Source organism: Macaca fascicularis, chromosome 4 (genome assembly GCF_037993035.2).
Source record: "Macaca fascicularis isolate 582-1 chromosome 4, T2T-MFA8v1.1".
NCBI lineage: Eukaryota > Metazoa > Chordata > Mammalia > Primates > Cercopithecidae > Macaca > Macaca fascicularis.
This window is the reverse complement of record NC_088378.1, coordinates 20,275,739-20,299,687: the sequence shown is the minus strand read 5'-3', so window position 1 is coordinate 20,299,687 and position 23,949 is coordinate 20,275,739. Positions and strand designations below refer to the sequence as shown.

At 38.2% G+C, this 23,949-nt stretch overlaps 1 protein-coding gene and 1 long non-coding RNA gene across 2 annotated transcripts; one reads left to right on the top strand and one right to left on the bottom strand.

The window, feature by feature from the left end:
• Positions 1 to 1,558: 1,558 nt before the first annotated feature.
• On the top strand, positions 1,559 to 4,829 carry TSPYL1 (TSPY like 1). The gene has a single exon (XM_005551640.5). It carries the CDS (start codon positions 1,661 to 1,663, stop codon positions 2,984 to 2,986), a length of 1,326 nt encoding a protein of 441 aa, XP_005551697.2. The 5' UTR covers positions 1,559 to 1,660; the 3' UTR covers positions 2,987 to 4,829.
• A 287-nt stretch (positions 4,830 to 5,116) lies between these two features.
• Positions 5,117 to 23,843, bottom strand: LOC135970520 (uncharacterized). Its single transcript, XR_010586206.2, has 4 exons — positions 23,603 to 23,843; positions 21,647 to 21,705; positions 20,708 to 20,829; positions 5,117 to 5,308 (listed from the first exon to the last, which is right to left on the bottom strand). It is a non-coding gene; the product is annotated as an uncharacterized lncRNA (long non-coding RNA).
• Between the last annotated feature and the right edge of the window lie 106 nt (positions 23,844 to 23,949).

Genomic DNA, 23,949 nt, shown 5'->3' with positions numbered 1-23,949 from the left:
TGGGCAGAAACTCATGGGAAGCAATGAGCAAGGCAGAAGGGGCAAATTAGAAACAATTTGAGGCACCCATAGATGCAACCAAACCTTAATCCAAAGTGTATTCATTTAATATTGCTTCTGTAACAAATTATCACAAATTTAATAGCTTAAAATACACAAATTTATTATCTTATAGTGCTGGAGGTTAGAGGTAATAACCTCAAGGTGTTGGCATTCCTTTGGAGGCTCTAGGATAGAATCTATTTCCTTACCTTTCAAGCTTCTAGAGGCTGCCTTTATTCCTACGATCCTGACTCCTTCCTCCATCTTCAAAGCCTGCAACATAGCGATTTCCCTTTCCTCCCTCCCCCTCCTATTCTCCACCATTCTTTCCCTCTCTCTGTGCTTTCGTCCTCTCATCTTCTCTGACCCTCCTGCCTCCTTCTTCTAAGAAATGTAATTCCATAGGGCCCATCTGTATAATCCAGAATCATCTTCTCATCTCCAAACCTTTAACTTAATCATATCTGCAAAGTCCCTTTAGCCACATAACTAAGACTGGTACATCTCTGAGGGCCATCAGCTTACTACCACACGAAGCAAATTAAGTAGAAAATAAGGTTTGCCTCTTTTACGCCTTGAGTCAACCAGCTGCATGTTGCCCTTTGCAAGTTTGTTTTCTACTTCAAGGCCATCTTTGTTGTCCATTTTAACTAGCCTTTCCTCACAAAATGGTGGTATGTTGCTCCCCCTACTGATATTTCTCTGAGGCCTTGTAACTCTCTAAGATAGCACCAGTTTAACTCACAAGTCAAAAAACTGGAACACTTCAACCAGAGACATTAACATTCCCCTCTAATGAACTCTTAGCTGATTGCTAAAGACAAATGCTTCATTAGAGCCAAACATTCCTATCTTACATAACTAAATATGATAACAAATTAAGATCATGGGGCTGGAAATAGTTATTATTTCCTCTTTCTTGCAGTGAGGAGGCATGAAACAACATTTAGCAAACTGATCCTGGCTTAATTCCTACAGATATTATGCAGCACAAACTCTTATTTGATGCAGATCATACATAAAAAATTAGCAATGAATAATAAGCATCGCTTTAGTGGTAAGGAAGCTGAGTAGCTTTTTTTCCCCCAGTAATCGTAGAGGCTAGACTTGACATTTTTATGTCACTTTTACTTAGAAGGGGGCAAACATTAGTTACTCCACGTAACTAGGAGCAAAATACTTCTTTTTAAGATTAATAGCCTCAAAAAAGTGAAGACCAGAAAAACATTTGTTTTCAGACACTGGAGAGCAGGAACGGCTGTGATTTTACAACCGCTCCTACATGCTGGGAGAAGTCTCCAGATGCGTCTCAAGGTGGGTCGTCAGTGCTTTCAGACTCAGCACAATCTACATATATTTACGTAGTTAAAATTACTGTTGCTATGGGTAAATTCACAGAAGTAAAGCCCAGAGAATCCGGTTGGCTGGCAGGGAGCGGCGGAACCAATCCCGGGCTCAGCAAGTTCTCGCGATACCGTGAGATCTGCATCCCTGACGACACCGCCGCGGAGATGTTAGTGAGACTGGCGGGTGGGCGGTGCGAGCGGCGGTTAGCTCCGAGCTCGGCTTCTCTGAGGAAAACGGGCGTTCACCTGCGGTTGGTCCGACTGTTACCAACATGAGCGGCGTGGATGGGGTCGAGAGGACCCCTCCCCTCCAAACCCACAGCATCATTATTTCTGACCACGTCCCGAGCGACCCGGACGCACACCAGTGCCTGAAGCTCCGCGACCAAAGCGAGACGACACAGGTGATGGCGGAGCCGGGTGAGGGAGGCTCGGAGACCATCGCGCTCCCGCCTCCACAGCCTTCAGAGGAGGGGGGCGTACCTCAGGATCCCGCGGGCCGTGGCAGTACTCCCCAGATCCGAGTTATTGGGGGTCGCGGTCATGTGGCGATCAAAGCCGGGCAGGAAGAGGGCCAGCCTCCCGCTGAGGGCCTGGCAGCCGCTTCTGTGGTGGTGGTGGCAGTGGACCGCAGCTTGAAAAAGGGCGTTCAGGGTGGAGAGAAGGCCCTAGAAATCTATGGCGCCGAGAGATCCGCGTCTGAGCTGCCGGCGGGGGCGGGGGCCGAGAACGACACCGAGGAGGTGAAGACAGGAAAGTGCGCCACTGTCTTAGCAGCCGTGGCTGAGGGGGAGAGCGCTGAGGTGGTGGTGAAGGAAGGCCTGGCGGAGAAGGAGGTAGTGGAGGAGCAGATGGAGGTAGAGGAGCAGCTGCCGGAAGGTGAAGAAATAGAAGTGGCGGAGGAAGATAGAGTGGAGGAGGAGGCGAGGGAGGAGGAAGGGCCCTGGCCTCTGCATGAGGCTCTCCGCATGGACCCTCTGGAGGCCATCCAGCTGGAACTGGACACTGTGAATGCTCAGGCCGACAGGGCCTTCCAACAGCTGGAGCACAAGTTTGGGCGGATGCGTCGACACTACCTGGAGCGGAGGAACTACATCATTCAGAATATCCCGGGCTTCTGGATGACGGCTTTTCGAAACCATCCCCAGTTGTCCGCCATGATTAGGGGCCAAGATGCAGAGATGTTAAGGTACATAACCAATTTAGAGGTGAAGGAACTCAGACACCCTAGAACCGGCTGCAAGTTCAAGTTCTTCTTTAGAAGAAACCCCTACTTCAGAAACAAGCTGATTGTCAAGGAATATGAGGTAAGATCCTCCGGCCGGGTGGTGTCTCTTTCTACTCCAATTATATGGCGCAGGGGGCATGAACCCCAGTCCTTCATTCGCAGAAACCAAGACCTCATCTGCAGCTTCTTCACCTGGTTTTCAGACCACAGCCTTCCAGAGTCCGACAAAATTGCTGAGATTATTAAAGAGGATCTGTGGCCAAATCCACTGCAATACTACCTGTTGCGTGAAGGAGTCCGTAGAGCCAGACGTCGCCCACTAAGGGAGCCAGTAGAGATCCCGAGGCCCTTTGGGTTCCAGTCTGGTTAACATTTGCCCTTGGGAATACTCCTGCACAAGGTCTCCTACCACCTTCTGCTGGACTTGTGCTTGGGCATCAGCAATGGGTATGTCTTCTACTGTGTTTTGTTTTTGCTGACTTTTCTGCACCCTCTTTCCTTTGGATATTCAGTTCTCTCAACCTCAAGATTGAGACGGTGGTGGGTATGCGTCTCCACTTCCATATGACCTTCATGCTGTTCTGGAATATCACATGCTACGAGGTCATCCTTCACGCTACTTGTAAGCCAAGCAAATGATACTGTAGATTGTACTGCCTTTATCTGCACTGCTTGGACGCTGTTTATTCCCAGGGCCTCTGAACTGGTTGCTATCACCTGGATTTCTACCTTTGGGAGCCTATTCCACCTACTCAGCTCTGCATCGTGAAGTAAGGGCGCATGCCCTGTGGACAGTTACTGGACGTTAATGAACTCAGAGGAGAAAAGCAGTGAGCCGCTTGTTCTGTGTGATTTATGCTACTTTATTGCTCTTCCTTCACCTCTAGTCACTTTCTATAGCTACCTGCCCTGCATTGGCTCCTGCCAAGGTCCCTCTCTCCCTCTTTTCCTCTGCCTTTTTTTTTTTTTTTGAGACGGAGTCTTGCCCTGTCGCTCAGGTTGAAGTGCAGTGGTGCGATCTCGGCTCACTGCAACCTCCACTTCCCGGGTTCAAGCGAGTCTCCTGCCTCAGCCTCCCGAGTAGCTGGGACTACGAGTGCGCACTGCCATGCTGGGCTAATTTTTGTATTTTTAGTAGAGATGGGGGTTTCACCATGCTGGCCACGCTGGTCGCGAACCCCTGACCTCGTGATCTGCCCGCCTCAGCCTCCCACTCCTCTCTTTTAAGTATTAGCTCAGAAATATTTGTAAAAGCAAGCTTTTAATTTCATTTTGGTTCTGTCATTTTCAGAGACAAGTTGTCCTGTAAAATAAGAGTGCTAAAGCTCTTATGCCCCCACCCCTTTCTTTCTTCCCAACTTCCTACTTCCTAGCCCTTTTATCAGCTCCTAGAATATTTAAAGGGAGACACGTCTAGATGGGATGAAAGGTGAGATCTAGTTTATAATGGGTGGAGGAACTAAAGAGATTGTGATGGGTGCCCTAAGCAGGGGAAACTGAACAAAAGGCTAGAGGCATGGGCCAGGTAAAAATTGGGCCTAGAATGAAGACTGTGCTGATGTTAAGAGCCTTCGAGGTAGGAGTACTTACTCCTCAATGGTGATGAATGGAGAAATTCTTTTCAGGATTGCTAAAGGAGAATTGAAGGGGTTAAAGTGTTAAATATGTTGCCTAGACAAGGGTTCTTTAAAGAAACACAACGCAAGTTTGAATGCTTGCTTGCTTGTTTTGTGACCTGATTTATGTGGGTGATTGTTATTTCATTAGGATTTAGTAAAATCTTATTTTTTTTCTGTTTCTAAACTTATTGTGAAAATTGAGCTGTGCAGACATTCTTTTGATTTCAATTGGGAACATTTGGAAGAACAATAGTCTTTACTTTCCTGTACAATATAGAGACATATGAATATTCATAACAGTTTTCAACTTGTTCTTGTTTCTGTTAAACTATATTCCTAGAAACATAGTTTGAACAACTTGGTCTTTGTTAGGCTTGTCAAATTGCCTTCGTGGAAAAATAATCTACAAAAGTGTGGTTTAATTGATTGTCTTACATGATAATTTTCCCTGGTAACAACTTAGTAAGTGATGTGTCTTTTTTCCTAAATTGCTTAAATACTGTGAAATTGCTCTGACAAATTGGAAGTGTACCATTGGCATATTTGTCTTCCTTTTTATGCATGATGGTAAAATAAAAGCATGTTGTTCTGCTAGATTTCTTATTTTTCACCTTACCCATAAATGTTATGCTTGAATGAAATTGTTCATGTTAATTAAAAATTATGGAATCATTAAAGTCCTTAAAGGGACACAATAGACCTTATCCCAAAGAGAAGAAAACGGCATGGTAGGTTTGGTACCTTCCAAGGTAGTTTGCTTTAAAATGTTAGCAGTTGCAACTGCTTACTCAATCACTTTTTTCCATATAGCTTATGCAGCACCACCTCCCCTTCAGTTGCGCAAATCCTCCATTTCTATCTCCATAAATTACATTCTCAGGTTATTCAGGCTCTTCTTTTTATTAACTTGTATGAAGGGAGTACCTATCATATGTGATGTATTCCTCATTTTCATACTTTCTCATCTGTGAAAACTTCCGTTTTTTTCCTTCAGACTTCCTCACCACTCTCTTCTATCAGATCCTTCAAGGCCTGCCCTTGGTAATTCCTCTGCCTTTTAGTCTTTATATTCCCTGTAGAGGAGATAAATGTTTCTTTATGCACTTAGTGTACTTTGCAGCGACCTCTGTTCCAGAAAATAACACATAATTATTCATTACAGTGAATTCCACAAATAGAGAAAAAGAGTAAGAAGATAAAGTCCATTTTCTTCATTGGGGAACTGGGGAAGGACTGATAAAGAATCGACAGAGTGATACAGTAAAATAAAATACAGAGATTATATTTTTATGTTTTTCACATGTTTACTCTTTTCCTCTCTTAGCAGTTTGGAAACTTTGTGAAAGTGGAGATGCAGTGTATTTTACATGGTTCATTGCATCTAGCATAACGTTTTTTCTTTTTGAGATGGAGTCTCACTCTTGCCCAGGCTGGAGTGCAGTGGCAGGATCTGGGCTCACTGCAACTTCCGCCTCCCTAGTTAAAGCAGTTCTCCAGCTTCAGCCTCCCGAGTAGCTGGGACGACAGGCGCGTGCCACCATGCCTTGCTAATTTTTTGTATTTTTAGTAGAGATGGGGTTTCACCATGTTAGCCAGGATGGTCTCCATCTCCTGACCTCGTGATCCGCCCGCCTCAGGCTCCCAAAGTGCTGGGATTACAGGCGTGAGCCACCACGCCTGGCCCATCTAGTATAATGTTTTGCACACAGTTGTCAGCAGATAAATATTGAATGACAAAATAACTCAGATGGGGAAAAAGAACAAAATAACCTAGTGCTCAGAAAGACTTAGTGAGCAAATGGAAAAATGTCAAAAAGATTTACAAAGGCATTCCTAAATAACAATATTTCCCCTTTTAGTCATTAGAAAAGGTCCAAACACTTTTGACATTTAATCTTTCACTTGCATTTTAACAGAGCACTACTTAATTTTGGGTCGCCTTTTATACACTTGGTACATTTTAAGTTGATTATACTGGAGATAGAAGGGGATTAGACTCTCGATGTGTGTTGTCCAATACCGTACCTTTAGCCACCAGTGGCTATTGAGCACTTGAAATGTGATTAGTCTGAATTGAGATCTATAAATAGAAAATTCACACTGGATTTTGAAGACTTAGTATGGAAAGAAAAATGTTAAAATATCTCAATTTTTTTCATATTGATTGCATGTTGAAATATTTTTGACATTGTGTTAAAATATATTGAAAAATTATCCTCATTTTGCCATTGTTTAAGGTGGCTACTAGTAAATCTAAAATTACATAGGACAGCATGACTCTTGACTTCCTGAGGAATAACTGAAAGCATATAAAATATCTAAAAATTAAACATGTTAATACTTTCTCCTCCTGAAACTTCTTGTGATTAAGGGTTATCTTGCTAAAATTCAAGGCCAATGGGTAAAAAGAAGGTGAGTAAAATTTCTTTAATGAACTGTTCTTGAGTACTTCAGATGCATTGAATATTTTGCAAAATGTACTGTGCAACACTTTCTTGATATAGGTAGGGTAGATTTGGATGCCAAATCGACACAGTTATATTGTTTTAATTTTTAGTAACATTTAAGACCCATATATTCATATTTTCTAAAGTAAAATGCTCTTTTTTTTATTTTTTATTTTTTGAGACGGAGTTTTGCTCTTGTTGCCCAGGCTGGAGTGCAATGGCATGATCTCGGCACAAGGTGACCTTCCGGCTCACTGCAACCTCCACCTGCTGGGTTCAAGGGATTATCCTGCCTCAGCCTCCCCAGTAACTGGGATTATAGGCATGCGCCACCATGCCCGGCTAATTTTGTGTTTTTAGTAGAGATGGGGTTTCTCCATGTTGGTCAGGCTGGTCTCAAACTCCCGACCTCAGGTGATGCGCCTGCCTTGGCCTCCCAAAGTGCTGGGATTACAGGTGTGAGCCACCGTACCCGACCAAATGCTCTATTTTTAGTTTACAAATGTACATGATGTTCAGAAAATATTTTCAGTTGTATTTTAACAGTTGGCTAGCAACAGAAAAGGAAAATATCTGAGTCTAGCTCTGCATTAAGTCGGTTCAATTAATGTGTACTACTTGAAGAAGCATACTTTTTGAAAATTAGTGGTCTGTAATTGTAATCTTGCAGTAGTTGTTTATTGAATACTAGCATAAGTAAGGATTGAATGGGATAATAAAGGTTGTCTTTGCCCTTGAGGAACTCAGACTCATTGAGGGGGGTACCATTCCTTGAATGTTTCCTCTTTTTCTCCAGCAAATATACACATTCAAAACATCAACAAGCAAACTCAGAGAGGACCAGCCTGGCTGAGAGGAGTTGACCATCCCCCTCAGGACCGACTTCCTTTCCTTCAACATTATTATATAATTAAAATCCTAGACTATATAGAAGTGACAGGTATGCTCTCTCTGCATTTATTATTATGGGAGGTGTTTTACTTGGAAGCAGTACTTCCTCCATGTTAAGTGCTTTAAGCTCTGAAGGGCCATCTTAATCCATCCCTCTGACCTCAGAGGTTGTCAAGACCTATAGAAGAGTTTCTATCAAGCCACATTAGGAAAAATGTGGATGTCTACTTTTTGGCTTCACTTTTTTTAGGATTTGTATTTAAGGTAATTTCTTTGAGAACAGGTAAAAGGAAACGGTTTAATTAAAAAGGAAAGGGTTATTCAGACAAGCTACTAATTTTTGTGAATACCTACATGTATTATATATGACCTGATGGGCAGAGAAGGCATACTAGCTGTAAATTAGGATTAAATCCCGGTTTTATAATTACCACATATGGCGTTTGCCAAAATAAACTACTCTGAGTCTTGGTTTCCTTATCCATAATGTAGGGTTAATAAAACTTGCAGTATAAGCTAATGTTTTAGGATGCATTTGGAGACTGCATTATAAGGTTACAGAGAGGATAACAACAGAAACATTTGAGAGCTGACTTTGTGCCTGACACTGTGCTAAGAGATTTCAAGTATTAATATAATAAAGAGGTTAGACAAACAGCAAGCATCATGTCTAGCATATAATATGCAATCAATTAAAATTTCCATTTATCTTCCTCTCAGTTTTAATTTCTCATTTAATTTACTTTCAGACAAATAGTCATGTAGCTTCATGGTTCTCAAACCTGGCTGATCATTTTATATATAGCTTTGAACTTTCAAAAAATACTGATGCCCAGACTGTACTCCAAACCAATTAAATTACAGCCTCAGGTGCAGCCGAGTTTGAGAATCATGGATTACCTTTTCTTGAACTCCTTAAGTTAGGGAATACATACTGCCTTCCTAGTTTTGTCAAATTGACTCAAATTTGCCAACTTATAAGCATCCAGCTATTGCAAAGAGCCTGGTATATCGTGGAGTTTCAGGATATCTATTTCATAGTTTTCCCCCTGTGGTCTTGCAGAATGGAATTAACCTGAATTCAGCAAAAGAGCTCTTTAAAACTCCTAACAGCAGGTGTCATCTTTGAAATTCCCTTGTCAGAAAAGGAAATGATTTCTTAGTGATATGCTTGACTTCTGTTGATCACTATTTGCTCTTTTAAAGTGTCCAAGGATGTTTTAATAGATAATTGGTATTTGTTGTTTTCTTTATTAAAGTATAATCTACATGTAGCACAAGAATGGCCATAGCAGTTTTATTCATAACAGCCCCAAACTAGCAACAGCCCAAATGTTCACCAACAAGCAAGTGAATGGACAAATTATGGTGTGTTCATACAATGGAACACCACTCGACAATAAAGAGGAACAACCTATTGATCATCAACATGGATGATCCCAGAGACATGTTAAGTGAAAGATGTCAAAGGAGTATATATTATATGATTCCATGCATATGAAGTTTACTAGCATAGAAAACTTTTCTATGGTGATAGAAATCCCAGGGATGGTAGCCTCAAGGTTGAGGGGAGTAACGGTAAATTTTGAGCACATTTGCAGGGGTAATAGTGCTCTATATCTTGAGTTGGGTGATAACACAGATGTATCCACTTTTCAAAACTTGACCAATTATACATTTTAAGATTTATGTATTTTAGTGTAAGTAAATTATACCTCAATAAATAGATTTTAAAATATCGTTGAGAGTTTAAAAAATGGAACTTCATTTGCCCATCTCCAGTCTTTTGGCTTCTCTTCCTCTGTGGTAAAAATTGCTGACTCTACTTGCAAGATCTTATTTGTAAGTTCTTACTGTTGCATGATTTTATTTATAATTCTAATAATGAAATTACTTTTTAAAAACTTATTTCTCTTTCAATTCCAGGCCAAAATTGATCTTTCTCAAGATTCTCTTAGTTTACAAACTGAGGTCTGTCATCCTCTGGTCATTGAAGTGAAGTCTGCTAAGGACATGTCCTGTAAACAGGATTGACATTCCCTGGGGCCCTCTCAAGAATCTCTCTGAGCTTCCCTTTCCATTTATGACCATTTAGATGCTTACAAGATGCTTTTCTCTGACTTCTTCAGCTCCAACTGCTCCTTTCCATTACCCTAAAGCTGTGGATCACAAAGTGTTCTCCAGACCAGCAGTATATGCACCACTTGGATCTTATTAGAAATGCAGGTTTTCGAACCCCACCCATGACCTACTGAAACAGAACTCTGAAGGTGAGGCCTAGAAACCAGGTTTTAACCAATGTGCCAAGTGATTCTAATGCTTGCTATCAATCATTTGGGAACCATTGCCCTAAACTCAGTTGCTGCTTCTGCTTCATCTCCTGTTGAGTCAATTTCCTGAATTGTTTCCATTATAAAAACAAAGCAAAACAAGACATTTACCTATATTATTAATCACAAATAAGTTCCCTACCCTGTGGGGTCACAATTTGGGCTTTGGATATCTAATTCTGCATCAAGTACATATCTCTGTCTTCATGATCTCAACAAATTATTAGATATATCAGTAACTTCCATATATGCTCTCATTTTGTAGTTTCAGTGTCACTATTTCCATTTAATGGATAGGGAAATAGGGGCTCAGGAAAGAGAAGTGTATTATCCAAGACAAAAGTAACATGGGCTGCATTCAATTAGGGCTTCTCATTTCCAGCTAAGACACCTTGCACCATAATAAAGCAGCCTGTAACTAAATTTGCCATAAAAATATATCTAAAATCTTAATTAAGTTTGAATAGCTTGGTCTTAGTTGAAAGTTATTTCTAATTCATTCACAAGTAGCTTTTAAAAGGGATATGTTTATGTTAAACAATAGAAGGTCTCCAAATCCTATCAGATAACTGTATCCTGTCTTTAAAAATGTAATTTTTGATATCTACTGCCTGAATTAAATTGCTTTGTTGTACTTTCCCTCAGAGAAATAGAATGGACCAAAGCAGTTCAAATATTTTAATATTTCTCTGGAGTTTGGCTGCTGCGATGTAAACAACTATTGATATCACTAATAAATAAATAATGTATATTTATTGAGGTTTAGTCAATAGAGCGATTATTTATAAGAGGCATGTAGTACTTAATTATCATCCTCTTTACCAAACTCCAACTTAACTTTGGACAATACAATTAAGAGTTGTGTTCAGATGACTTTAAAAACAGGTGCATGGTACATGTTCTTGTTGTTAACCATTTTATTTAATGGCCAAACTTCTTTTGGGTCAGTTTTGATAACTCCTCTCCAATTTCATCAACAATGAGGGAAATGTAATTTCAAGGCAAGCATTGAGCACTAAGTATATTAGGCAAGAGTGGGCTTGTTTATTTAAGGCCTTACAGCTCCCAGAAATAGAATGTTTACAAGGTGTAATCACCTTATATTTCAGGACCCTGTTTTTCCAGAATTGTTTTCTTTTCCCAGAAAATTTTTACTCTCTATTTATTTGTATTTAGCTGTTCTTTACTAAAGTATAGCTCTATCATAGCAGAAGATTGTGCCTTCTTCATCTCTGTATCTTACATTTCTTAGCATGGTAGATGTTCAATTGGAATGTGATTTCAGAGAGTGCCTGTGTTCCAGTCTTGATCCAATATTGATGAACTTAATGTGTTAATCTATTATAAGCAAAGATTTTCAGGTCAAACTTGGTTTGAAATACAGACTGTATGTTCCTCACAGAAAATATGACTTTGAACAACCAAGTCTGCTTAAAGTCAGCTATTAAAAGTATATATTTGATGCAGCTAGTTTTTTCTTAAGATATTTTATAAAGTCTTTAAAGTGATATGTGGAAGAATGTAGTAAAGCACTTTAGTTAGAGCAAAAAGGATTGTTTTCCCTATTAGCCCAAAATACCATATGCCTAGAATCATTAGGAATTAACTGCAACATAGTGGACAAACATTATTACTATGTGCCAGTGTTTCATGACTTCCTCAGATTATTGAAATGGTATCCTACTTGGTCCAATTCAACTCTTCTTTTCTTCCACAAACCTTTCACTTATTTTACATAGATGACTTTTGTTTCTGAACTGAACTTTTATACAATTACAGTTTCATAATAGAATTTGACATTGATTTTATACTGCCTACAATATTGTTTATTTAATTCTTAGCATAAAAATAATAAAAATGAGCAAGTCAGCTTCTATTTATTGAAAGCATACTGTGAAAAACACTTCATAGATATCTCATTTCACCTTCAAAATTCTGTAAGTTGTTTTATTATATTCATTTTGTATAGGAGTAAATTGTGGCTTAGAGAGGTGAAGTGACTTGCCCAAATTAAACAGCTAGTAAGTAACAGAACTGGGACTTGAAGTCAGATCTGTTTGATTTCAAAGGGTGCATCTTTAACCAGCATACAAAGGTGTGGGGTCATTCAGGTCAGGGCCTTTGTCTCTGGTTTCTCTTAAGACTGGTGAAAGCAGGAGCATATGAGTTGTTTTTTTTTTTTTTCTTTTTTTTCAAAGTATTATCACAGGCAGTGATCACAACTAGATAATTAGCCTGATTAAATGTTAATTTTTTAACAGTGATAGCCTAAATAGAGATTGTGATTCCACTGTAATAATACACAGAGTACCAAATGTATGTTGAGAAACTATGCCACAGTCATTTTATTGAAATATGATCTATTTTTGCCAAGCTGATCTATATTAGCTTAAACTTGAACTTTGAAGGCAGACAAAACAGAATCATATTATCATCCTAAAGACTACTTCCTCCCTCTAGTGACCAGGAATGGGAATATCATAGCTACAGGCATTTAGAAAACTTGGTTCTCAATGTATATGCATACCTCCCTCTAGGGGGTATTTGGGAAATTTCCAGGAGTAATTTTGGTTATTACGATGAATAGGGCTGCGGCTGGTATTCATTAAGGGCGTTAGGGATGCTAGACATCGTGAATGTGAGGGATAGTACCCTATATAAAATAATTTTCCAGCTCAAAACATTCATGTAGATGAAAAATTCATTATTTTTTAAGTCTAGAATATAGCAGTTCAGTCATGTTTCACTTAACAATGAGGATACATTCTGAGGAATGTGTCGTTAGGCAATTTCGTCATTGTGTGAACATCATACAGTATACTTACACAAACCTAAATGCTATAGCCTACTACACATGTAGGCTCTATGGTATAGCCTATTGCTCCTAGGCTACAAGCCTGTGCAGCATATTACTGTACTGAATTCTATAAGCAATAGGAACACAATGGCAAGTATTTGTGTAACTAAACATATCTAAACATAGAAAAACTACTGTAAAAAGATAGCATAAAAGATTTTAAAATGGTATACCTGTATAGGACACTTACCATGAATGGAGCCTGCAGGACTAGAAGTTGATCTGGGTGAGTCAGTGAGTGAATGGTAAGCGCATGTGAAGGTCCAGGACATTACTGTACACTACTTGATACGGTTTGGCTGTATATCCCCACCCAGATCTCATCTCAAATTGTAATCCTCGTGTCAGAGGGGCCTGGTGGGAGGTGATTGAATCATGGGGGCAGACTTCCCCCTTACAGTTCTTTTGATAGTGAGTTCTCATGAGATCTGGGAGTTTAAAAGTGTGTGGCTTGCTCGCTCGCTCTCCTTCTGTCTCTCATGCTTTGTTATGGTAAGATGTGCCTTACTTCCCCTTCACCTTCTGTCTTGATTGTAACTTTCCTGAGGGCTCCCCAGGCATGCGGAACTGTCAGTCAATTAAACCTCTTTTCTTTATAAATTACCCAGTCTCAGGTAGTTCTTTATAGCAGTGTGAAAATGGACTAATATGCTACTGTACATTTTATAAGCATTGTACACTTTGGGACACTAAATTTATAAAAAAAATTTTTTCTCCAATAATAAACCTTAGCTTACTGTAAATTTTTACTTTATAATGTTTTAACTTTTTAAAACTTTTTTACTCTTTTATAATACCATTTAGCTTAGAACACAAATATTGTACAGCTGTACAAAAATATTTATATCTTTATAAGCTTTTTCTAATTTTTCTTTTTTTTAACTTTTTAAACTTTTTTGTTTAAAATGAAGACAAAAACACACCCATTAGCCTAGGCACACCCAGGCTCAGGATTATCAATATCACTGTCTTCTACCTCAACATCTTGTCCCAATAGAAGGTCTTCAGAGGCAATAACACACAGAGTTTTCATCTTCTGTGATAAAAATGCCTTATTCTGGAATACCGCCTGAAGGATCTGCCTGAGGCTATTTTATAGTTAAGTTTTCTTTTTAATAAGTAGAAAAAATATACTTTACAATAACATATAGTAAATACATAAGCCAGTAACATAGTTGTTTATGTTTTATCAAGTATTATGTACTGTACCTAATTGTATGTGCTATACTTTTATATGATTAGCAGTGTAGTAGGTTTGTTTATAACGGCATTACCACCAATGCATGAGTAATGAGTTATACTATGACATTGTGAGGGCTACAACATTACTCAGGCTATGATGACACTAAGCAACAGGAAATTTTCAGCTCCATCATAATTTCACTGTTGGATATGTGATCCGTCATTTGCTGAAATATCATTATGTGGCACATGAATATTTCACATATGAAAACAAAAAATTTGCACTTTTTAGATATGTGTTGTATTTTTACAAGTGATTTATTTCATCTGCTCTCAAAGTATTGAATGTAAGATAAGCCATTAGTAAACACTAAGAAAGAGAAAGAAAAAGAAAGAAAACAACTTTCAGTTAAACTGTGACACATAGCTTTCTAATTCTTAGGATTTTTATTGCATACATATTGAAAGACCTTTTGATTTTAAAAATGTAGTTTTAAAAATATATATATCACTCATAGGTATATATACAAAGTAAATTATCAGTGAAATAAACTAGTTTCACTATAAACTAGTTTCACTATTCTAGTTATTTTCCCATTTATAATAGTAATCAATTTCTATTAAAAATTCTTGAATAATTTTGCTGATGACAATATATCTTAGTAGAATGTTCTAGTACTAATAACAGTATGCTTCTGGGATTTTTTCCCCCTAAGCCTCCAGTACTCATTCTGCAAGTTTTGGTGCTGGCACTTTCTTGATCTTACCAGAAGATATCAACATAATATTTTCAGGGAACAAATAAGACTGATTTTCCTTCCTCGAATGGCTCTTAAAGAGTTTACTGATTGATTTTCCTTCCTCGAATGGCTCTTAAAGGGTTTACTGATTGAAACGTCAAGAGGTTGCAGTTGTCCAATCATGTCGGCAAGACTAATAGCCAAGTTCACACCTCCTGGATGACTAGTATGCCATGACTGCTGTTCTGCTGGTAGCAGTTGTAAGACACCATTGATTATATCATGGATAGTCATTTCAGAGACGTTAAAATGTGGAAGAAGAAACTGGGTTAAAAAGGGAGAAAGCTGGGAACCCTGCATGGGGCTACTGCATACCAGGACTCATTCCTGACTTCCACTGGCTCCAGGGGAATGGGTGAGTTGAACTGGCAAGGAGCAACCTACTCTCACGCAGCCTCTGGAACCCTGGCAGAAGGGAACCCCTTGACCACCACGGACACTCAAGTTGGCAGAGAGAGCTATTTAGAGAAGGGTTAGGGGCAGCAAGTCGGCTGATGCAGAACCCAGAGGGTTTGATGTGGGAGCATCTGTAGCAGAGTACAACCAGGGATGGCTATCCCCTTTAGGCTCGACTTGCTCCCATAGGAGATGTTAACCCTAGAGGAACTGTCAGATCTGAACTCTGCAGAGTGGTCTTGCCTGTCAGACAGGGCAGGTCTGACCTGAGCACCCCTTGATTTGCTGGCCTCTCCTGGGGCCCCAGCCTGGCTACTCCTGCTTGCAGAGTGGTCTCGGGTTCCCTGGGGGCCCATACCATACCTTCTGTGCTGGCGGACCATGCTTAACCAGCAGAGAGCTCCAGTGGGGTGGCCACTACAGCCATGTGCCAGCCTGCATGCTGTCTCCTCATACTGCAGCTTCCCCTGGGCTCACAGCAACTCCCCACATTGCTTTGCTAGCATGTCTGTATGGGCAGATTTTGCTTTCATTGCCCCCCAGGCATGTGGGAGTGCTGTTTACTCCCCTCCCCCTGATGACTACCATTGTAGACAGAGCCTTGGTGGGCACAGAGTCATAACAAAAAATCTCCTGAACCCAGCAAAATCAAATTAGAAGTCAAGACAAATAAATTCACTCAAAACCATACAATTACATGGAAATTGAATAACTGCTCCTGAATGACTTTTGAGTAAATAATGAAATTAAGGCAGAAATCAAGAAGTTCTTTGAAACTAATCAGAATAAAGATACAACATACCAGAATCTCTGGGACACAGCTAAGGCAATGTTAAGAAGGAAATTTATAGCACTAAATTCCCACATCAAAAAGTTAGAAAGATTTTAAGTTAAAAGCCTAATTATCACAAGTAAAATAAATAGAGAACCAGGAGCAAACAAATCATAAGCATGCAAAAGACAAGAAATAACCAAAATCAGGGCTGAACTGAAGGAGATTTAGACACAAAAAGACATTTCAAAGATCAACAAATCCAGGAGCTGGTTTTCTGAGAACATTAATAAAACAGACCATTAGCTAGACAAATAGAGACAAAAAGATAGAAGATTCAAATAAACACAATCAGAAGTGACAAGGAGGATATTAGCACTGACCCTACAGAAATACAAACAACCATCAGAGAATATTATGAACACCTCTATGCTCATAAAGTAGAAAATCTAGAAGAAATGGATAAATTCCTGGATACATACAACCTCCTAAGACTTAACTAGGAAGAAATTGAATCCAAGAACAGACCAATAGTGAGTTCTGAAATTTAATCAGTAATAAAAAGCCTACCAACCAAAAAAACACAAAAAACAAAAAAACCCAGAACCAGAGAGATTTACAGCTGAATTCTACCAGATGTACAAAGAAGAACTAGTATCATTCCTACTGAAACTATTCAAAAAAAAAAAAAAAAAAAAAAAGAAAAAAAAAAAGAAAAGGAGGGAATCCTCCCTAATTTATTCTATGAGGTCAACATCATCCTGATACCAAAACCTGGCAGAGATACAACAAAAAAAGAAAATTTCAGGTCAATATCTTTGCTGAACATCAATGCAAAAGTTCTCCACAAACTACTAGCAAACCAAATCCAGGAGCACATCAAAAAGCTTATCTACCATGATCAAAACGGCTTTATCCTTGGGATGTAAGGTTGGTTTAACAAACACAAATCAATGATGTGATTCATCACATAAACAGAACTGAAGACAAAAACCATATGATTATATCAATAGATGCAGAAAAGGCCTTCAATAAAATTCAACACTCCTTTCATGTTAAAAACTCTCAATAAAGTAAGTATTGAAGGAACATACCTCAAAATAACAAGAGTTATCTATGACAAACCCACAGTCAACATCATAATGAATAGGCAAAAGCTGGACACATTCTTCTGGAAAAGCAGCACAACACAAGGATGCTCACTCTCTCCACTCCTATTCAACACAGCATTGGAAGTCCTGGCCAGGGCAATCAGGCAAGAGAAAGAAATAAAGTACATCCAAATAGGAAGAGAGGAAGTCAAATGATCCTGCTTTGCAGACTACATGATCCTGTATCTAGAAAACCCCATAGTCTCAGCCCAAAAGCTCCTTAAGCTGATAATGTCAGCAAAGTCTCAGGATACAAAATCAATGTGTAAATATCACTAGCATTCCTACACACCAAAAACAGTCAAGCTGAGGGCCAAATCAGGAAGGAAATCCCATTCACAATAGCCACAAAAAAAAAAAAAAAAAAAAAAAAAAAAGTACCTCGGGAGGCTGAGGCAGGAGAATGGCGTGAACCCGGGAGGCAGAGCTTGCAGTGAGCCGATGTTGCGCCACTGCACTCCAGCCTGGGCAACAGAGCGAGACTCCATCTCTAAATAAATAAATAAATAAATAAGCATCTAGGAATACACCTAACCACGGAGGTTCAAGTTCTCTACAAGGAGAATGACAAAACACTGCTCAAAGAAATCAGAGATGAAATAAAGGAAAAACATTACACACTCATGAGTAGGAAGAATCAATATTGTTATAATGGCCCTACTGCCCAAAGCAGTTTATAGATTCAATGCTATTCCTATTAAACTACCATTGACATTCTTCACAGAACTAGAAGAAACTATTTTAAAACTCAAATGGAAGTCAAAAGAGCCCAAATACACAAGGAAATCCTAAACAAAAAGAACAAATATCGAGGTATCACACTACCCAACTTCAAACAATAATACAGGGCTACAGTAACCAAAACAGCATGGGACTGATACAAACACAGACACGTAGACCAATGGAACATAATACAGAACTCAGAAATAAGACTGCATACCTACAGGTATCTGATCTTCAACAAACCTGACAAAAACAAACAATGACGAAAGGATTCCCTATTCAATAGATGGTACTGGGATAACTGGCTAATCATATGCAAAAGATTGAAACTGGACCCCTTCCTTATACTATATACAAAAATTAAATCACGATGAATTAAAGACTTAAATGTAAAACCCAAAACTATAAAAACCCTGGAAGACAACCTAGGCAATACCATTCTGGACATAGGAATGGACAGAGATTTCATGACAGAGACACCAAAAACAATTGCAACAAAAGCAAAAATTGACAAATGGTATCTAATTAAATGAAAGAGCTTCTGCCCAGCAAAGAAAACCATCAACAGAGTGAAAAGACAATCTACAGAATGGGAGAAAATGTTTTCAAACTATGCATGTGACAAAAGTCTAATATCCAGCATCTATAAAGAACTTAAATTCACAAGAAAAAACAACTCTATTAAAAAGTGGGCAAAGGACATGGACAGACACTTCTTAAAAAGACATACATGCAGCCAATATTCATATTAAAAAAAAAAACTCAACATCACTGATTATTAGAGAAATGCAAAGCAAAACCACAATGAGATACTATCTCATACCAGTCAGAATGGCTATTATTAAAAAGTAAAAAAATAACAGATGCTGGCGAGGTTGTGGAAAAAAAGTAATGTTTATACACTGTTGGTGAGAGTACAAATTAGTTCATTTATTGTGGAAGATAGTGTGGTGATTCTTCAGAGACCTCAAAACAGATATATTGTTTGGTCAAGCAATCCCATTAATAGGTATTTACTCAAAGGAATATAAATCGTTATATCATAAAGACACATGCATGTCTATATTCACTGCAGTGTTATTCACATAGCAAAGCCATGGAATCAACCTGAATGACCATCAATGATAGGCTAAAGAAAATGTGGTACATATACACCATAGAATACTATGCAGCCATACAAAAGAATGAGATCATGTCCTTTGCAGCAACATGGATGGAGCTGTAGACCATTATCCTTAGCAAACTAAAGCAGGAACAGGAAACCAAGTATCACATATTCTCTTACAGGTGGGGGCTAAATGATAAGAACACATGGATGAACAACACACACTGGGGTTTATCTAAGGGTGGAAGGTTGGGAGAGGGAGAAGATAATGAAAAATAACTCATAGGTACTAGGTTTAATATCTGGGTGATGAAATAATCTGTACAATAAACCCCAATGACATCTTTACCTATATATCCTGCACATATACCCATGAACTTAAAAGTTAAATAAAAAGAAATGTGGGGAAAAAAGGTGTGTCTTATAATCAAAGAGATATAAATGTGAATTGGGGAAATTCTGTCCTTTTCCTCCAGAACTTTATCATAAAGCTGCTCAAAATTTCAGAAAATCTATCTCAGAAAAGCATTGCTGCTTATGTCTTTAGTACCTTACACCTATATCAAGTTGCATTAGTAGTTTCATACACTAGTGAGTCTACAGGTATAACCATCTAATTTATCATGCCATAAAGTGTTGGCATGTCAAAGCATTTATATTTTAAAATAGATATTTTAAAAATTACGTTCCTTTTATTTTTCCTTTAAATTACAGCTAAGTTATTATAATGACTTTAAAAAATGTGCATGTTGATATACAATATGAATTTCAAGAAAGGAAAACATGTTATAAAAAGAAATGTTATATCTAGCCAGGCCCGGTGGCTCACAGCTGTAATCCCAGCTCTTTGGGAGGCCAAGGCGGATCACCTGAGGTTGGGAGTTCGAGGCCAGCCTGGCCGATATGGTGAAATCCTGTCTCTACTAAAAAAAAAAAAAAAAAAAAAAAAAAAAAAAATTATCCGGGCATGGTGGCAGGCGCCTGTAATCCTAGCTACTTGGGAGACTGAGGTGGGAGAATCACTTGAAACCAGGAGATGGATGTTGCAGTGAGCCAAGATCTTGCCACTGCACTCCAGCCTGGCCACGACAGAGTAAGACTCCATCTAAAAATAAAATCAAATAAAAATAAAAGTAAAAAATAAATGTTATATCTGATGAGTTGAGAACTATTAAGGTATTGAAACAGAGAATCATGAATTCTTGTTTCTCTTTAGTAACTGGGCACTTCCTCAACAATTGTCACTAATTTTATGGATGGGGCAGGCTATAGACTGAATGTCTTTGTCCTCCTCAAATTAATATATTGAAACCTAATCCCCAATGTGAGAGTATTTGGAGATAGGGTCCTCTGGGAGGCAATCAGTGCCCTATAAAAGAGACCTCTGGTTAGAGCCCTATGAGATTAGTGCCATTATAAAAGAAACCCCAGAGAGATCCCTCACTCCTTTTTCCATGTGAGGACACAGCAAAACAAAACAAAACAAAACACAAAAACCAACAAACTATAGTCTAAGAACCAGGATGCAGGCCCTCACCAGACACCAAATCTGCTGGTACCTTGATCTTGGAATTCCCAGCCTTCAGAACTGTGAGAAGTAAATTACTGTTTACAAGCCACCCACTCTATAGTATTTTGTTACAGCAGCCTGAATAGACTAAGACAGGTAAAGGAAAAGAAGATAAAGAAGAAAGTTCAACATTAAATTGGGATGGTCATGCAGTCTTATTTCTAAGAAGGTGGTTTTTCATGTTATAGGTTGTGTAAGGTTGCAGAATAGTATGGTGAATGAGTGCACAGGCTCTCTAGTCAGATTACCTCATTCAAATTGTGGCTCCACTACTTGCTGTGTAATCTTCGATAAACCACTTTATTTCTCATTGCCTCGATTCCTTCTGAGGCATAGTGAAGTGGAGGTCATAATATCACCTCACAGGGTCCTTGTAAAAATTAAATGAGATACACATTTAAGCGCATAAAAGTATATGGTATATAGAAAACACTAAATAAATGTAAGCTATAATGAACTAGAAACTATATCATTCTGAAAAAGAAACTGCTGGCCAAAGATGTAACAATAGGGGATATTTCACAAATTTTCCAATCTTTACTGTATACTTCAGTAAAGTCATTCCTGTTAGACTGTATTAATTTATGTTTGAACTTCCAGTAAATCTTTCCTCCTTGCAAATAAAAACTACCTCATGGATTTTCATGGCATTTTCTATCGTTATTTTTCCATAGAATCAGAAGTCACTGATGTAGTTTTTTCTGTGTAGTAAGGTTTATTGCCAATTTCCAGTAGAATAGACTTTACTGTGTACAAAATATATATTATTCGAATATGCAAAAAATGTAAAATATAACTCATAGCTACAATTATATATCCACACACCTCAAAATGAAACACAAGGATAGTCACACTATTCATATTGGTAAAATCTTTCAAAATTTTTATTTAAATTTAAATTTTCACTTAAATATCAAGATTCATTAAAACGTTCTATGAGACAGTAACTGGGCTATACTATGGTAGATGCTACAGAAGCTGCTATGCAGTCATCATTATCTAGCTGGGATAAAATTGACCTTAATGAAACAACCAATAAAGTTAAAAAGTAGAGGATAAGTAACTACGGTCATTTGCTGTATAACATTTTGGTCAAAGATGAACTGCATATACAAGTGTGGGACCATAAAATTATAATACTCTATTTTTACTGTATCGTTCTTATGTTTAGATACAAAAATACTTACCATTATGTTACAAGTGCCTACAGTATTCAGTTCAGCAACATGCTGTTCAGGTTTGTAGCCTAGGAGCAATATGATATACTATTTAGCTTAGATGTGTAGTAGGCTATTGCAGTTAGGTTTGATAGATGTACTATATGATGTTCCCATAATGACAAAATCCCTGTCATTAAGTGAAACATAACTGTACTAAGTTGGATGGTAAAAGTCATAAGGGCTATACAGAAATCAGAAAACTGTCAAAATGGCAAGTAATCAAGGAAGGAGGTAAAGTAATTAAAGTGGGAGGAGGCAGTTTGCCAATTAATATATATGTGACCACGGGCATGTTAACTTCTCTGTGCTCACTGGGTCTTTGTTTATAAAATCTAATGTATTTAAACTGCCTAGTACAATCTACATGAACTGAGTGTTAAAGAATGGCCAGGTGGTTATGAGTGAAAAATGATTCAGGTAACAGAGCTAATAAAAGCTGGAGATGGGAATGCTTTGAGTAGTAGAGATATAAATCTTTAAAAAATTTTGGCACACATAGAAAGAAAAATAAGTTCACATGTAATTTTATATTTTTCTATAAATTTATATAATAGCAAACTTCTTTTTTCCTCCTGCATGGAAAAGTAACTTTCATTCAGTATTCCCTGCTTCTCTTCAACTTGGCTCAGGTTATAATGGAAAAGAGTTACTCTTTCAACAGTGCAAAGATTCTTTGGAAAAGAAACAGAGCAGTGTCAATAATTCAAAGTCACAAAGTCAATTATAACACACTGTTTACTTGTTTACAAAGATGATACCTCAACAGATTGACTTCACCACACAAATAAAAAAAGAGCATTTATTAAGACAAAGAGGAAAGAGGGAGAGAAAAATAATTGCTCTCTGTTGTGTGAATCTTGTTTGCTATTTCTTATGGGATAACTGATTAGCTGGCAGGCAGTAAAGAGGTCATTCTGGACACATTGTCCTTGGTAGGCTGACTAGGCATACAAAAAACCCTGCAAGGTAGGCTGTTTCTCTGTATTATCTGCCAGTGACCTTCCATCAGTACTTTATCTTAGTTGAACCAGAGCTACACTCCTTCCCTCGCTAGAAGTCTTAGTATATATGCTGCATTCCTCTAAATCCTTTTTTTCTAAACCTGTACTTCTGAGTCTGTATTTGAAAGTGATCATAATCTGGGGTGCTCAAAATGGAGTTTCTTTTACAAAGAGTTATAATCATAACCGTTTATTCGAATATAAATGTAAGACATTAAACATAAATATGCAAAATTTACATTTCCCTTTGGTCTTGCATTTTTCCAAGGATTAACACCATTATTCTCACTCCAACAAACTAACATATTGTACTGGTAATCACTATCAAATGAATTGTAAGGGCTAACTGACTTGAACAGACAATAACTAACCTTACTTTTAAAGTAAATATTTTAAGAGACAATAGCATAGATGCCCCGGCACATAGCTGATTATTGCTCCTGTGCTGCAGTGAATTACCACATGAACACATTTTGGCAAAGATTTGTTAGCTTCACGTCTACAGGCATTATGAAGCAGGAAACACTTTTAGATTAAGATTGTAACCTGAGGAAAAGAACATATGCATCAGTTTAGAAATTAAAATCCCCTGAGATATTTCTTTCAGTACCGCTCAAAAGCCTCAATTTGTGCTCCTGTGCCAGTCACCTCTACGTAAGGAAAAACATTTTGCTACTCTTTATTAGTTAAAAGTGAAGAGGAAATATTGTCCACTTGCTTTGTAGATGTTGGCCAAATTATATAAACTTTAAAATCTGTAAGACAAATTGAAATATTCCTTTATTATGTCTTGTTAGGAGGAGAGAAGTTTGCCTTTCAGCTGCTCCTTAATTTTAAAAATAACACTAAACATAGTAACACTTCTCTTTAAAAATCAAACTCTGCTCATCTAAATTTTTTGGTAATAGCCGAGAATCCATACCTTAAAGAAGGAAAGCCTGTGAGTTTGTGAATCCACTTTCCTACTCACGAGAAGCCCTATGAACTGACTTGAATAGACAGTAACTAACCTTATTTTAAGAAACAATAGCTTAGGTGCCTTAGAAATTCATTCAGAGGCTTATAAATCCACATTAACACAGTTCTCACATGTTTGAGTCTGGTCTACATCCATTTACGTAAGTAAAACTCCCTTTCCAGATTGATGAAATTCTTTTTGTGACAAGAAGACAAAGGAATACAACGGATTGATAAGCGTAGTCACCGGCGCAGAGTTCTCGCGCGATGTTAGGACGCTACCGCTCTGACATCACCGGTTGCCATGGTAGC